At 43.8% G+C, this 17,485-nt stretch overlaps 1 protein-coding gene across 1 annotated transcript; it reads right to left on the bottom strand.

The window, feature by feature from the left end:
• Positions 1 to 1,571: 1,571 nt before the first annotated feature.
• On the bottom strand, positions 1,572 to 17,144 carry CXCL17 (C-X-C motif chemokine ligand 17). Its single transcript, XM_084905310.1, has 4 exons — positions 16,837 to 17,144; positions 5,716 to 5,796; positions 4,658 to 4,759; positions 1,572 to 2,217 (listed from the first exon to the last, which is right to left on the bottom strand). The coding sequence occupies exons 1-4, from the start codon at positions 16,910 to 16,912 to the stop codon at positions 2,120 to 2,122; spliced, it is 357 nt and encodes a 118-aa protein (XP_084761436.1). The 5' UTR covers positions 16,913 to 17,144; the 3' UTR covers positions 1,572 to 2,119.
• Positions 17,145 to 17,485: the final 341 nt, after the last annotated feature.

Here is a 17,485-nt window from a genome sequence, read left to right as displayed (position 1 = left end):
AGTCAGATCCTGGATGAGTGTTCCTTTTTTTCCCATCACCTTCCGATGTTTGAGGAAAGGATCAGAGGGGGAAGCTGTCTCTATACTGTAGTAATAATCTTTTCTGCTTTATTTATACTTTCAAGTAGTTGCCAGCTTAATTTCCTTATATTATCATTCTAATTTCACTCCCACGTTAAAAAATGAATGACTTCCTCTTATTTGTACAGCTTGAAACCCTTTTCAATGGTATTTGAGATCTCCCACACTATCTCTCTATCTCTGAATCTATGGTTCTGCATATATGTCTTCTGTACTAGTTTGGAAACTCACAGAGTACAGTGACCCTTGATGATGATGATGATAACAACCACAAATCCTAAAAGTGTTCTACAATATATACTAGGAAATTACCTAGTATATAGTTTTTTAGACCTATATTATCTTTAACTAGAGGCCTGGTGCACAAAATTCATGCATGGGGGGAGGTGGAGAAGTCCCTCAGCCTTGCCTGCACCCTCTTGAAATCCAGGACTGGTGGCTCCTAACTGCTCACCTGCCTGGCTGCCTGATTGCCCCTAACCACCTCTGCCTCAGCCCGACGGCTTTATCTGGAAGGATATCTGGAATGACATCCGGAAGGTTGTTAAGCTATCTGGTCTAATTAGCATATTATAATTTTATTATTATAGACTAGAGGCCCAGTGCATTCATGCACTGGAGGAATGGTCCCTCAGCCCGGCTTGTCCCCTCTCACAGTCTGAGAGCCCTCAGGGGCAGGAGGCAACCCAACAATTAGGGGAAGGCAATGCCCCCATCACACCTCTGCTGCTGTCACTGCTGGCGGCGTAAACCTCAGCTGGCCCTGGTTACCTGAGCCTTGGGTGGCCTTGGGTGGCTGGGCAGCTGCCACCTGAGGCTTTCCTGTGCCTTGGTCCAGCCCTGGGTGGCTGGGCAGCCAATATCCAAGGCTTGCCTGTGCCTTGGGCATCAGCTGGGTAGCCACCATCTGAGGCTTGCCTATGCCTTGGGCTGGCCCTGTGTGCCTGGGGGGGCTGAGGGGACAGGGGAACTCCGGAGGCAAGTGGTATGCGCCTGCCACTGTGGCAGGGCTGAGGGGACTGGTGTCGCCATCTTGTGGCTGTGGGTGCTGCCATCTTCGAGGGTGTGACAGTCAATTACCATATTCCCTCCTTATTGGCTGTGGGTGCCACTATCTTTGTGAGGGTGTGATTGTCAATTTGCATATTCCCTCTTTATTAGATAGGATAAGACCATGTCTGATTCATTGCTATACTTGCTTTCTTTGTCCTACTTAGCTCTTACCTCAGAAAGATTTGTTGAAAGAGTAAAAGAATGAAAAATTTGACAGGAAAGATGAGAGAGAGAGAGAGAGAGAGAGAGAGAGAGAGAGAGAGAGAGAGAGAGAGAGAGAGAGAGAGAAAGAGAGAGGGGAAAAGATCTGTTTGGTTGGAAGAAGTATGTGTAGATGTAGAATCTGGGTTGAGTTTATAGTGAACAGGGTAAAGTGGGTCATTTAGATTAAATGTGAGTTGCTAGACCTCTTTTGCAAGAAATGATTTTGACCTATTACACTCTTTTCAAAGTATATTTTTATTGATTTCAGAGAGGAAGGGAGAGGGAGAGAGAGAAACATCAATGATGACAGAGAATCATTGATCGCTGCCTCCTGCATGCCCTCCACTGGGGATCTAGCCTGGAACCTGGGCATGTGCCTTAACTCGGATCAAACCATGACCTCCTGGTTCATACATAGGTTGACCCTCAACCACTGAGCCACATCGGCTGGGCTCTAAACATAAAAAAATATTTCTTGGCTTCTGTTTGCTATTTTCCTGGTTGTATTTAAGGACAGATGGAACCAGCTAGGGAGCCAGGGTTTTCTGATTTCTTTCAGGTAATTAAGTTTAAATGAAGCCTGAGTTATGAGAGGGTACAGGAAAACTCAAGAGAAAGCACTAGAGGGAGCAATAATCAAAATAATCTTGGGAAAAATGCTTTTTGAGAACCCTGGAATGAAATTTTAGGGAGTGGGGACAATGAGAGGGAATTGAGGTGGGAGAAGAGCATTCTCTTTTGACTAAGAATGTTTCATTGGGAGAGAGAGCTCTCAGAGCTCCTATAGAGGCAGAGTTAAGCTTGCTAGCTGACAGCGTTTGATAAATTGCTGGCAGGCTCTGTAGTGCTTGTTTGGCTTCCTGTGGTGCCTTTGGCGATCTAGGGTGGAAATAAAGGGGAGACAATAGTGTTAAAAGTTTTTAAAATTTATTTTTTATGAGAGCTTTTAAAATTATAAAAGTAAGACTATCCAGGGGAAAATAATTTAAAAAATATCCACACACACACACACAAAAAAAAAAATGTAAAAGGAGAACTCTCCCCCAATTCCACTCCCCATTCCCTAGAACAAACTACTGTTAATATTTTACTATATAGTCTCCCATGTCTTTTTGTATGTAAACTATTAAGTTTACTTTAAAAAAATAAAAATGAGCTGAAACCAGTCTGGCTCAGTGGGTAGAGCATGGGCCTGTGGACTGAAAGGTCCCAGGTTTGATTCCAGTCAAGGGCAAGTACCTTGGCTGTGGGCACATCCCCAGTGGGGGGTGTGCAAGAGGCAGCTGATTGATGTTTCTCTGGCATTGATGTTTCTAACTCTCTATCCTTTTCTCTTCCTCTCTGTAAAAACTCAATAAAATATATTAAAAAAAAAAAAAAATGAGCCCTAGCCAATTTGGCTCAATCAGGTAGGAGCGCATGTGGGAGGCAACCAAACTATGTGTCTCTCTCACATTGATGTTTCTTTTTCTCTCTGTCTCTCCCCCTTCCTTCCACACTCTCTAAAATTCAATGGAAAAATATCCTTAGGTGAGGATTAACAACAACAACAAGAATAAATAAATCCTTAAAAAACATAAAAATGAGATTATATATACCAGTGTATATTGTTTTGCTTTGCACCTTTAGCAAATATTTTTAAAACTAATCTTTTAAAAAAAAATATATTTTATTGATTTTGTACAGAGAGGAAGGGAGAGAGACAGAGAGAGAGTCATCGATCAGCTGCCTCTTGCACACCCCCTACTGGGGATATGCCCGCAACCAAGGTACATCCCCTTGACTGGAATCGAACCCAGGACCCTTCAGTCCCCAAGCCGACGCTCTATCCATTGAGCCAAACCAGTCTCGGCATATTTTATTATTACAAAATATTATACATATATTAGAAACCCAGTGAATGAATTCGTGCACCAGTGGGGTCGCTCGGTCTGGCCTGTGAGATCAGGCTGAAACCGCTCTTCAACATCCCTCGAGGGTTCCTGGATTGTGAGAAGGTGCTGGCCAGGCGACTGGTGCATGATTGGGGCCAGAGAGGGATGCAGGAGGTTGGCCAGCTGGGGAGGACTGCAGGAGTGCTCCAGGGTGTGTCCAGCCTATCTAGCTCAGTCCCAATCAGCCAGACCCCAGCAGCAAGCTATTCTACTGTTAGCATCTTCTCCCTGGTGGTCAGTGCACATCATAGTAACTGGTCAACCAATCTATTGTCTTCCCCCTGGTGGTCAGTCCATGTCATAGCGAGCAGTTGAGTGACCTTAGCATATTATTAGCATATTACTTTGATTGGTTGAACGGACAACTGGATACGTAGCATTTAGGCTTTATTATATAGGCTTATATTATATAGGAGTCCATAAAAACTTATATGTTCAGTTCAATAAATAGTTATAAAGCCGATGTTCATGAAACTATAACCCAGGCCTAGAAATAGAATATTGCCATCATCCCCCTCCTTTTCTGATCACTATTCTCTCTTTCCCCCTGACTTTTATAGTAAGCATTTACTTTTTAAAAATATTTTTATTTATTTTAGAAAGGGAGAAATAGAGATAAAAACATTAATGATGAGAGGGTCATTGATTGGCTGCCTCCCACATCCTCTCTCCCCGACTGTGGGTCAAGCCAACAACAGAGGTATGTGCCCTGATCCAGAATAAAAGGGCGACACTCAACCACTGAGCCACACCGGCCTGGCTACTATTTTCTTTATTGTTTTACTCTATCTATATCTATATCTATATCTATATCTATATCTATATCTATATCTATATCTATATCTATATCTATATCTATATCTATATAATTTAGTTTAATTTTGCCTATTTTAAATTATATTTTTAATTGATTTCAGAAAGGTAGGGAGGGAGAGGGAGAGATAGAAACATCAATGATGAGAATCATTAATTGGCTGCCTCCTACATGCCCCCCTAATGGGGATTGAGCCGGCAACCCGGGCATGTGCCCTGACTGGGAATCTAACTGTGATCTCCTGGTTTATAGGTCAACAACCTTCAACCACTAAGCCACACTGCTTATGTGACTCTGGTGTCATTTTCAGAAATCAATGATCAGGTTCCCAATCTCCCTCTACTTTGATAATCTAAGTTTGAAAATCTAAGACTTGGTTAAACCTTTCTAGTATTAGGAGAATTGTATCCTGCTTTTCTTCCTCTTCCTGTTTCTCCACAAGTAGCAAGCGCTGAGATGTTTATCCTGGTCTTCATTTCACCTCTATTGTCAGTTCTCAGCCCCTGCTTCATTCCTAGTTGATTCCACCGAGTGACTCTGGTTTAAGAAGTTTCATTCTTTTGAAACTTACTGTTTTTTTTCACATTGCCCTTCAAATGATCACAGGGACACTGCTTCTTTGGAAGCCTGGGCACTGCCATGAGTTTTCTTTTAGGAGCTCTCAGGAACCAATCTGAAATTACAAGGTTGCTGCTAAGATGGGAGTAGGGAGTAGGGTAGGACTTTACTCGCCATCTTTGCTTTTTTTATACTACAATGGGATGGGGAAAAGGGTCAACATGGAACAGTGGAGATATCCAGTTACAAATGTACTAGTGGCATGAATTAGTGCATGGGTTGGGTCCAGCAGGCCTGCCCTGATTGGGGCTGATTGAGCTGGGCTGATGGGGGAGAGGGGGTGGGTGTGGGAGGAGGGAATGTGGGAGGTTGGCTGGCTGGCCCTGCCCCTGATTTGGGGGGAGGGGTGGTGATTGGTGGCAGGGCCGGCTGGGGCGAGGGCCTTGGGCAGTTGGCCAGCTGGTCTTGCACAGCCCTCCCACCCCCCAGTTGAGCTCTCGGTCAAACTCCTGGCATGTTAGGCTTTGCATATTAGGCTTTTATTATATAGGATTTCTGAGCATTTTTTTTCCTGGTCTGTGTTGGCAAGAATTTAGTGGCAGGTGTGGAGAGGGCAGCAGGATATCATTAGGGAGACTAAAATAATTAGGAATAAGACATAGGTGTCAGCCTTCCCTTCGGTTTTTGGGCTGACACTCTAACTACTGAGCAATCGGCTAGGGCAATATCTTCCAGTAGCTGCTTTACCTGGAGCAAGCCATTTTGCCTGATTTTAGTCTTACCTGTAAGTAAAATAAGGTTGAGAATAAGATCCAGGAAGCTTTTGGAAGGTGGCCCTGGGTTCTTAGGGAAAAAATAAGGGAGAGTTGGCAGGCAGAGATTTAGACCTTGGAGGAGTCAGCCTTCTTAAGAGACTCCAGAAGAAAACAAGTATTGACTCTGCATGAGGTGGGCTGGTGGAGAGGGGAATGGGTGAGTCAGCTCAGCTAACTTCTGCATTCGTCTCAGGGACTCAAGGGAGAGGATTGGGGTATCTCGATGGTGTACCACTGTTGAGACTGAGTTACTGACCTTTGCACTCACATTCTTGGCCACCTTCCTGGAGCCACCTCCCAGAAGCCTGGCGTTTGTCCCTGTGTCCTCTGGCGACCCCTGTTGAAAGTAAACAGCTCACTTCCAGAATCTGGAAAGGGCAAGGGCCAACAGAAATGGTCCTCCAGCATTGTGCTATCTAGTTTAGTTCAGTTCCATTTCTTTTCCTTTTTAAACTTAGGGGTCTAGGAGTATTTTAACTCAAGTACTGAAGTGAAGAGTATTTTAAACGAATAAAGAATTGAGGTTGAAAATCCAGCCTAGAGAAAAGTTTAGCTGAAGGTAAGTAGAGAAAGAATGGCTTCTGAATGGAAGAGAGGACAGAGATGAGGCTTAATCAAAACCATCTCCTCTTCCTCTCTCTTCTTCTCCCTCAAACACATACTATAAAATCCTCATAACTTAAGGAAGGAGCAGATTATTCTATACACCCATCAGGATCTTTACCTGACCTCTGTTTGTGGTATTTGAATACCTAATCCCAGTCTAACTATAAAAATATGACGTTTACCTTTGCTTCCCTGGATCAAAAGCCATTCCTCTTTTGGCCTCTATTCAGGTATGTTTTATCACCTGGTGCTTTAAAAAAAAAAAAAAAAAAAAAAAAAAAAAAATATATATATATATATATATATATATATATATATATATATATTTAATTGATCTTTTACAGAGAGGAAGAGAGAGGGATAGAGAGTTACAATGAGAGAGAATCATTGATCAGCTGCCTCTTGCACACCCCATACTGGGGATGTGCCTGCAACCAAGGTACATGCCCTTGACCAGAATTGAACCTGGGACCCTTGAGTCCGCAGGCCAACGCTCTATCCACTGAGCCAAACCGGTTTGGCACCTGATGCTTTTTTATTCCCATTTTGTGATAACTAAAATATTTTTTATGACAATCAAGGATGATGGTTTATATATAAACTGGAGGTTCTGGAGCTAGAACAAGGCTGGGTAATGATATTCTGTAGTACTTTTGGCTATTGCTATCAGAATTAATTATTACTTTACATGGTTACCATCATATTTGAGTGCAGCTCTATTTTTACACAATTATAGTTTTTTGTTTGAAATCTGTTGTGAATTGAATTGTTTCCCTCTCAAAATTCTTGTTGAAACCCTAACTCTTAGTACCTCAGAATGTCTGTATTTGGAGATAGGGCCATTAAAGAGGGGAGTGAGTTAAAATGAAGTTATTTTTGGTGGGCCCTAATCCAATCTGACTGGGGTCCTTATAAGAAGAGATTTGAACACATAAAGAAACACTATGGATGAATGTGTACAGAGGAATGGCCAAGAATAGGTCCATTTGCATGCCTAGGAGAGAGGCTTCATAAGAAACCAAAACAACTTCTATCTTCTAGAACCGTGAAACAGTATTTTGCTACGGTGGCAACCCTAGCAAACTAAAATCCCCACCTCCCCCCTTCTGAACCAGTAGACTCTGAACCAGTAGCTAACTAGTCATCCAGTTACATGTTCCTGACACATGGTAGGTATTTATTCTATAAGTGAGTGGATAGGTTGTATAAAGGGGGCCCTTAGAGACCATCTGGTTCAGTTCAGGTCTCCTGTTTCCCAGACTTGTGCCCTTTCTACCACCAGAGGACGGTGTTGCATCATTTCCTCACGTGCTGGTTTTTAAATGTTTTTACATGCTGTTAAAAGTAATTTCAACAGGCATAGCCCCTGCCATGTAAACTTTTCTAACATTTTATTCTTTCCTGACTTCTCCTAATTCTAGGGAAAAGCCCCAAAATATTAGAGCCAGAGGAAACTTGTTTGGATCTCTTCGTTGAAAGTTTTTTTCTTTTTCTTTCTTCATTGTAAATGTAATATAACTACATTAGAGAAAATTTTGAAAGTTCAAATAAAGAAATCGTTATTCTGCCAAAACCAGCTTGGCTCAGTGGATAGAGCATCAGCCTGTGGACTGAAAGGTCCCAGGTTCGATTCCGGTCAAGGGCATGTACATTGGTTGCGGGGACATCCCCGGTTGGGGGTATGCAGGAGGTAGCTGGTTGTTGTTTCTCTCTCATTGATGTTTCTAACTATCTCTCTTCCTCTCTGTAAAGAAATCAATAAAATATATTATAAAAAAGAAATTGTTATTCTTACCAACTGTTGGTATTTTGGTATTTTTCTTGCTTATGATTTTCTTTATATAACGATAACCATAGTATGTGAACAAATTTCTTTTTGTTTACTTTGTAAGAATGTTGCAATGTCACCTGAGGATATTTTTCATTGATTTTTTTTTTTTATTTTTTTTTTAAGAGAGAGAGTGGAGGGGAGGGAGAAGATGGGAGAGAGAGAGAGAGAGAGAGAGAGAGAGAGAGAGAGAGAGAGAGAGGCCAATGTGAGAGAGACACATCAATTGGTTGCCTCACTCATGTACCTTGACTGGGGATGGGGATCACGCCTGCAACCCAAATTTGTGCCCTTTACCAGGAATCACACCCACAACCCTTTGGTTTTTGGGTCGACACTCTAACTACTGAACAACCGGCTAGGTCGACATCTTAATTTTTAATGATGGCATAACACTCCCAACAAGTATATGAGCTCCAACTTATTTAACTGTTCTTCCATTGCTGAATTTTTAGGTTGCTTTATTTTTGGATTTTGATAAATTTGTGCGCTTGTAACTATTTTTCAAATTTTATGTTATTGTTTTGGGCAAAATTTCCTAAAATGGAATTTCTGGGACAAAAGTTAAGAACAAATCTATGTTTCTTGATATCATCACTAAATTGCTTTTATTTTTTGTTATTTAAAAAAATGATTTTAAGATAGAGGGGAGAGAGAAAAATTGACCTATTGTTTCACTTATTTATTTCACTTATTTATGCATTTATTGGTTGACTAGTGGCCCGGTGCACAACATTTGTGCATTGGGGGGGGGGGGGAAATGGTGGGTGTTCCTCAGCCTCTTGCAATCCAGGACTCCTCAGATAGGGTCCCTAGGCTTTGCTGGTGATCAGGGCCTAGCGGGGCTTTCCTTCCCCTGGCCACCCCTTCCACTGCCACTGCTTGCCATCTGTGCAGCACTGTCTCCCTCTCCTCCACCACCAGTCGCCTCTCTCTGCAGGTAAAAGGCATGGGGTGGGATCACTTGGCCTCCCACATGGGGTGATGGTGAGGCCTGCGACCAATCACATTGCACTCACGTTGGCTGGCCTGACCTGGCTTGGCTGGCGGGTCATTCTGCTGTTAGGTTGCATTTTATGCTTTTATTATTATATATCATTATTAATTTTTAAAGTCCTCAACGTAGGATATTTTTCTATTGATTTTGAAAGAGAGTGAATCCCTGACTGGTTTGGCTCAGTGGATAGGGTGTCAGCCTGCAGACTAAAGGGTCCCGGTTTGATTCTGGAAAAGGACATTAATGGGATGTTTAGAAAATTTTAAATATTTGTACGTTAGTTAATAGTATCATGCCAACATACTATGGTTATGTAAGATGCTATTTGAAAAAAACCTGGATGGATATACTCTCATTATTTTACAACATTTTTGAAAGTCTGAAAAGTGAAAATTTAAGATTTTAAAAAATAGGTTATGCCTGGCATATAGGAGTGCTTAACACATGTCAGCTAATATAAGTAATTTTATAATTAACTAGAGGCCCAGTGCATGAAATTTGTGCATGGGAGGGAGGGGGGCATCCCTCAGCCCAATCTGCACCTTCTTGCAATCCAGGATCCCTCAGGGGATATTTGACTGCTGATGGATCGGGCCTAAACTGGCAGTCAGACATCCCTCTTGCAATTCTGGACTGCTGGCTCCTAACTGCTCACCTGACTGCCTGTCTGATCTCCCCTAACCACTTGCCTGCCTGCCTGATTGTCCCTAACTGCCTCTGCCTCAGCCCTCGCTGCTGTGGCTTCATCATAGGATGTCCGGAATGACGACTGGAAGGTCTTTCGTCTATCCAGTCTAATTAGCATTTTTTATTATTATAGATAAGTACTTTTATTATTATAGATAAGTACTTTTATAAGTAATGAGTAAACTGTTATAATAAGTAATTTATTTCCTAACATTCTCTATATTCTCACTTATCTTACCTCCTCCTATGAAAAGCATATTTTGCATGTATTGGTTATTGTAAGAGAGAAAGTAAGAAACTTTATTTTGAGAATTTTTTTAGGGCGGGAATGGTGGAGCACCATTTTCTCTAGCCAGGGCAAGCCTGGTCTGGCAATACTATGCTTGGCTGGGAGACAAACTTTGAGCCTGGCCTCCACTGATCTAATAAGGTTTGTAGTAGCGTCACCTGTCAGCCCAGTGAGCTTTCCTGATTCATTGCCCTTGTGCTTCAGGAGCTACTTTATAAATTAAACAAACAAATGTTTTTATTGATTTTAGAGAGAGAGGAAGGGAGAGGGATAGAGAGATAGAAATATTGATAAGAGAAAGACATCGATTGGCTACCTCCTGAATGCCTCCCCTACTGGGGATTAAGTCCACAACTTGGGCATGTGCCCTGACCAGGAATCTGACCAGGAATCTAAACGGGGACCCCTTGGTTCACGGGTTGACACTCAACCACTGAGTCACACTGACTGGGCTAGAAATTTTACGCAATACATTTATTCACTTTTTTTCTAGATACACATTATAGATTATTTAATCTTCACAAAAATTCTATGTGCTAACTGGCATTTTTATTAATTTTAATATAATAACACTAAAACTGAAAAGAGTGAAGCAACTTGTCCAGAGTTGCAAAGTAAGTGGAAGAGCCAGGATTTGGATCTAGATTCCCCTGGCTTCAAGGAAGAAGGTGTAGGTAAGTCTAAACGGGGAGCTGACTTGAGAACTATTTGTATAGAGCAGTGGTTCTCAACTGGGGAGTGATTTCACCCTCCTTGGACCATGGCAATGTCTAGAGATATTTTCGGCTATCTTAAGGGTTGGGGAAGCTGCTATTGGCATCTAGTGGGTAGAGGTCACAAGAATGCTGCTAAACATCTTACAATGCACAGAAAAGCCCCCTACAACAAAGAATTATCCAGTTCCACCCGAAACCGGTTTGGCTCAGTGGATAGAACGTCTGTCTGCAGATTGAAAGGTCCCAGGTTCAAATCCAGTCAAAGGCATATACATTGGTTGCGGGTGCATCCCCGGTAGGGGGTGTGCAGGAGGCAGCTGGTCGATGTTTCTCTCTCATCAATGTTTCTAGCTCTGTATCCCTCTCCCTTCCTCTCTTTGAAAAAGCAATAAAATTGAATTATCCAGTACCAAATGTTCATAGAGTTGCTATCAAACCTCAGGGTAGTGTGTTCAAGGGGTAATTTATTCTTTCACTTAGCAAATATTTACTGAGGGATATGGAAACAATACACCAGATTGTGTCACCAAGGAAATTACAATCTAGAAGGGGAGGAGATAAAGGTATGAGAGGCAGACCAGCACCTTCAGTGTAAGGTAAAATATGATTAGGCAAAGAGAGTTAACTGAGGGCTAAGCATGTACACAGGAGGTAGAATTCATGATTAGGAATGAGTCATGGGAGGAATCAAAGGAGGCTGTGGAGAGGACGTGGTTTTGAAGTTGGGTGCATGAGCAAAATTGAGCTGGTGGAAAAGCAAAAGACATAATACACACACACACACACACACACACACACACACACACACTAGAGGCCCGGTGCATGAAATTCGTGCAAGGGGGGTGTTGGGGTGGTGTGTGTCCCTCAGCCCAGCCTGTACCTTCTCCAATCTGGGACCCATTGAGGGATGTTCAACTGCCTGTTTAGACCTGATCCCACTGAGATTTGGTCTAAACAAGCAGTCGGACATCCCTCTCACAATTCAGGACTGCTGGCTCCCAACTGCTTGCCTGCCTGCCTTCCTGATTGCCCCTAACCATTTCTGCCTGCCAGCCTGATCACCCCCTAACCACTGTGCTGCCAGCCTGTTTGCCCCCAACTTCCATCCTCTGCTGACCTGGTCACCTCTAACTGCTCTCCCCTGCAGGGTTGGTTGTCTCCAACTGCCCTCCCTTGCAGGCTTGGTGCCTCCCAATTGCCCTCCACTGCTTGCCTGATCGCTCACAACTGCCCTCCATTGCAGGCCTGGTAACTCCCAACTGCCTTCCCCTGCTGGCCATCTTGTGGTGGCCATTTTGTGTCCACATGGGGGCAGGATCTTTGACCACATTAAGGCATCTTTTGTGTTAGAGTGATGGTCAATCTGCATATAACTCTTTTAAAAAAATATTTTATTGATTTTTTTTTACAGAGAGGAAGGGAGAAGGATAGAGAGTTAGAAACATCGATGAGAGAGAAACATCGACCAGTCGCCTCCTGCACAAACCCTACTGGGGATGTGCCTGCAATCAATGTATATGTACTTGACTGGAATCGAACCTGGGACCCTTCAGTCCACAGACCGACGCTCTATCCACTGAGCCAAACCAGTTTCGGCTGCTCTTTTATTAGATAGGATAGAGGGCTGGTGCATGGGTGGGGGCCAGCTGGTTTGCCCTGAAGGGTGTCCAGGATCAGGGTGAGGGTTCCCTTGGGCCGTGGGGCGGCCTCAGCGAGGGGCCTGTGGTGATTTTCAGGCCAGCCACACACTCCCTGTAACCCAAGTGGAGGCCCTGGTATCTGGAATTTATTTACCTTCTATAATTGAAACTTTGTAGTCAGGAGCGGAGCTAAATCCCCTAATCGTGCCATGGCTGACACCATTTCTGTTTGGATTTATTTACCTTCTATAATTGAAACTTTGTAGCCTGGAGTGGAGGCCTAGGCTGTCCAGGGCAAGTGGAAAGCTTAGGTTTCTCCATTACCGGGGGAAACCCCAGCCTGTTCACTCCAGCTCTGTGGCTGCTGCCATTTTTCTTGGGATTTATCTTCTATAATTAAAACTTTGTATTCTTGAGTGGAGGCCTGGGTGTGTGGAAAGCTTGGCTTTCTCCAAGCCTTCCTCCTGTTCTCTGTGGCGGCAGCCATCTTGGTTGGGCTTAATTTGCATGTTCGCTCTGATTGGCTGGTGCATGGGGATGGTGGGCGTGGTTTGTGGGTGTAGTGGAGTGATGGCCAATTTGCATATCACTCTTTTATTATACACACACACACACACACACACATACACACACTAGAGGCCTGGTGAATGAAAATTCATGCACTGGAGTGGGGGGTTCTCAGCTAGGCCTGCCACCTCTCATAGTCCGGGAGCCCTCAGGGGTAGAAGGCAACCTGGCAATCAGGGGAAGGTGATGCCCCCATCATACCTCTGCTGCTGCCACTGTTGGCAGTGCAAACCTCGGCCGGCCATGGTTACCTGAGCCTGGGTGGCCATGATGGCTGGGCAGCTGACATCCGATGCTTGCCTGTGCCTTGGGCCGACCCTGGGGTGCTGGGGGGCTGAGGGTGGGTCTGGCCCCAATGCACACCTACCACCCCCACAGTGGGGCTGAAAGGACTGGGAGACTCCAGAGGGGCTGAGGGGACTGGGTACTGCCATCTTATGGTCGCCACCATATTTGTAATTGTATAATGGTCAATTTGCATATTCCCACTCCATTAGAGAGGATACCAGTGGCCCGGCGCACCAATTTATGTACATTGAAAGGAGATTAATTAGAAGAAATATTTTAATATCGCTATTTGCCCTTTCTCTATAATAGAAGTGTCAACCAAATTCATGATCGGCAATGACAGATGGAAACACAAGCATGAGATTGGTGCCAGTGAGAGCTTTATATGTATTGTGCATATGTGTGAGTCAACTTATTATAGTCAAATATATATAATAAACTTGCTTAATTAGACCTGCTTTCTGATTTAGCTAAACTTTTTCCAGCCCAGTGAAGCACCCCAAATTTTCTTTCAGGTAATTTTAAGGTGCACCATTTCTTACTTCTTTTCAGTTGGGTCAAGTTTCTAAACTTTCTAAATCTCCATTTTCCAGCTATTGAAAAGAAAATAGGATTCTACTGAGTCTCCTATCTATCTACTCAGGACCTCTGTGAGGATCAAATGAGATGAGGCACGGGAAAACGCTTCACAGACATTTGGTTGAAGTGTAAAATGTTTTCTCCTATGTTCCTGGAACTCCAAGGAAGCTAGTCGCTAGGGAGAGGAAGCCAGGTGTTGCTACGTGATGTCATTACCACTCATCTACAGCAATTGTTTCCAGGCTGGGCTGGGCTATGGGCTGCATTTTGCACCATGGGTCTTGGCAGTGGCAGCTATGATCTAGTGGGCTGTCGCTCCAGGGTGATGGTGGGGCCTGTGTCCCACTGGGGGAAGCTGAGTATTGCTTTATGGGTGCCAGGTACAAAGTGCTGTTTTTTTTTCTGTGTGCATCATGGCAGCTTCTGCATTGTGCGTCATAGCAATGTGTCGGAGGGTAGGAGGGACATATTAGCCTTTTATCCTATCTAATAAAAGAGTAATATATAAATTAACTGTTACTCTGTAACATAGATGGCAGAGCCCATAGTGGCCTGGGTGGGATGCTCGTGGCATCACCCCTGGCAACGCAAGCCCAGCATCTGCACCCCGTCCTTGCAGAGGAAGGGGAGGGGAGGGAAGGGGCCTCAGGCTTGAGTCCGGGCGAGAGATGCTGGTGTCATTGCAAGCTGGGCTGAGGGGCTCCCCTTCCCCCATGTACAAATTTTGTGCACCGGATCTCTAATATATATTGATTTCAGAGAGGAAAGGAGAGAGAAAGAGATAGAAAGATCAATGATGAGACAGAATCATTGATTTTTCTGCTTCCTGAATGCCCCCTACTGGGGATTGAGCCCACAACCCCAGGTACCCTTGACTGTAATCAAATCCAGGACCCTTCAGTCCACAGGCTGATGCTCTATCCACTCAGCCAAACCAGCTAGGGCCTCACAAGACCTTTTTAGGGAACAGACAACAGACTAGTTTAGGTGAAGCATAGAACATTTGGTAGTGAGTGGAGGGGGTGGATTGGAAAGGCAGGTTGTGGCTAGAGCTTTGTAATTATTTTTCCTTTTTTGAATATATTTTTATTGATTTCAGAGAGGAAGGGAGAAGGAGATAGAGTTAGAAACATCAATGATGAGAGAGAATCATTCATTGGCTGCCTTCTGCAGGATTGAGCCTGCAATCCAAGCATGAGCCCTTGACTGGAATTGAACCGAGGACCCTTCAGTCCTCAGGCTGACACTCTGTCCACTCAGCAAAAATGGCCAGGGCATGGCTGGAGCTTTAAATTCAGGCTGAGGACTCTAGGTTGAGGACTCTAACCTTGGTGTCTGTCATATTAATGGAAAAACCTTCTTTTCCAGAATGGTGGGCTAAGCCATGGGGCCCAGGAGCCTCCAGGAAGCTCCTCTCTCTAAGGAAGAAGAAATTGGGGTGGAGTCGGATTCTTTTATTTTGTTAATCCTCACTGGAGGATATTTTTTTCCATTGATTTACTTCTAGAGAAAGTGGAAGGGATGGAAGAGGGGGAAAGAGAGAGAAAGAGAGAGAAACATAGACTGGAGGGAGACATGAGACGCACCTACCTCTACCGGGGCTGGGGAACAAGAAACCTAGGTTTCTGACCTTGACTGGGAATTGAACCCATGACCCTTTGGCCATGGGCCAAGACTCCAGCCACTGAGCAAAACTGGCCAGGGCTGGAGTTGGACTCTTGATTTTAGGACCAAGTTAAGGCTGAGTATGTAACAAAGCTATTTCACTCAAAGTAGCCCTTGGGGAGATGATACTCTCAAGTAGAAACATCCATGAGGATGAGTTCTTCTGCATGGTTGTTCTGCTAAGAGCTGGATGATTGGAACTGTTTTAAAAAAACCCTAACCAAGACCTAGCCGGTTTGGCTCAGTGGATAGATCATAGGCCTGTGGACTGAAGGGTCTCAGAATCCATTTCGGGCAAGGGAACAAGTCCTGGTTGCAGGTTTGATCCCCAGTAGGGGGCGTTCAGGAGGCAGCCAATCAGTGATTATCTCTCATCATTGATTTTTCTATCTCTCCCTCCCCCTTCCTCTCTAAAATCAATGAAAATATATTTAAAAACAAACAAACAAACAAACAAACAAATAAATAAATAACCCTAATCAAGAGCTGCTTCAAAAGGTGAGCTGTCAGAACAGGGATTGGTATGGTTAGCTTTTCAAATATAGATACTATCTGGGGGTATGATTTTTCTAGTTTATTACTTTGCCATTAAATCGCATTATAATTGTTGGTGGGTTGTCTGGTGCACTATAAAGAATATAAGCAAGGACTTCCTTATTTTCTATAAGTGTACAACTGCCCTCAACACCTTTACACCACTGCCACCAAGATTGGCTGTGGGGAAATTCATTACTTTGCTGGAAGAGGAATTGGGGGAGATGTAAGAGACCAGATCTTTGTTGAGCTAATTTTAAAAAATTTTCTTTGCCAGCTACAGTTTCAGACATTTTAATAAACACTATATCATTTGACACTCACAACACTGGTTGGATATAAGTACAGTTTTCTCCCTTTTTAAAAAAAATATATATTTTGTTGATTTTTTACAGAGAGGAAGGGAGAGAGAGATAGAGAGCTAGAAACGTCAATGAGAGAGAAACATCGACCAGCTGCCTCTTGCACACCCCCTACCGGGGATGTGCCCACAACCAAGGTATGTGCCCTTGACTGGAATAGAACCTTTCAGTCCACAGACCGACGCTCTACCACTGAGCCAAACCGGCTTCGGCCAGTTTTCTCCCTTTTGTAAATAAGGAAATAGGTATTGAGATAGGCAAACTTACCTCAAATCCTGTAGCTAAAAGGAGCTACATTTTAATGCAGACCCCCTCCACATTCTCCTCTCTGCCTCCCCTTCCCACTTTTTTTTTTTAAAAAAATATATTTTATTGATTTTTTACAGAGAGGAAGAGAGAGGAGAGAGAGAGAGAGAGAGCTAGAAATATCAGTGAGAGGGAGACATTGACCAGCTGCCTCCTGCACACCCTACACCAGGGATGTGCCCGCAACCAATGTACATGCCCTTGACTGGAATTGAACTTGGGACCTTTCAGTCTGCAGATCGATGCTCTATCCACTGAGCCAAACCGGTTTCGGCAACCCTTCCCACTTTTATAGAAAATTAATTTTATTTACCTGGATTTGGGTTGCTAGAGACCATGGACATCAGCATTAATGTCAGCAACAGGAGAAAAGAGATGAGAACTTTCATTGTGACTGTTGGTGCTGCTGTAAGTTGCTTGAAGAAGGTGTGGAAGGTTCCCAGATAGAGGCTCTGGACTTCTGGGACGACTCAGGCCACTGTACTTGGCTTGTCGGTTTGTGCTTTAATCCTAGGCCAGTGTTCCCATTTGAGGGCGAGAACAGGTAAGTGACGCTAGCCTTGTTAGGTAACAGGTTGGATCATGTGCTTTACGAGAATCTGGGAGGTAAAATTGGCCAAACAAAAGACATGAAGCATTCTTAAGAACATTAGAAGTAACTGATGACTTGGCAACTATACTTGTTCCCTCCCCTCCTCCCTCCCACCTCCGTACCTCTCAATGTGTTATGATTTCTTCCCTAAGCCTTTTGCTCCTTTGAATTTCCTTATACCTTTCAGAGACTCTACTAGCTTAATATCTGGTAGGAAATGAGGATGCAGGGTTGGCAGAAGAGAGGAGAACATACACTGTTTCTCCTGTGTGTGTTCCCGCTCCCATCCTTGGCACACAGTATCACCATAGTGATGGTGTTGCTTGGGAACTTGTCCTGTCCTCAGTCTGTTTACAATTTCCTCCACTTT

The sequence above is a fragment of the Pipistrellus hanaki genome, assembly GCF_964339955.1.
Source record: "Pipistrellus hanaki genome assembly, chromosome: 15".
Lineage (NCBI taxonomy): Eukaryota > Metazoa > Chordata > Mammalia > Chiroptera > Vespertilionidae > Pipistrellus > Pipistrellus hanaki.
Note: the sequence above shows the minus strand (reverse complement) of the source record. Positions and strands in the feature narration are given on the sequence as shown.

Excerpts from the sequence above, each read along its gene's own strand:
- CXCL17 (XM_084905310.1), bottom strand. The coding sequence starts at position 16,912 with ATGAAAGTTCTCATCTCTTTTCTCCTGTTGCTGACATTAATGCTGATG. Across the intron at positions 5,797-16,836 it reads CTCTAGCAACCCAAATCCAG|GGGTCGCCAGAGGACACAGG; the intron begins GTAAATAAAATT and ends TACTTTCAACAG. Across the intron at positions 4,760-5,715 it reads CCAAGAATGTGAGTGCAAAG|ATTGGTTCCTGAGAGCTCCT; the intron begins GTCAGTAACTCA and ends TTGTAATTTCAG.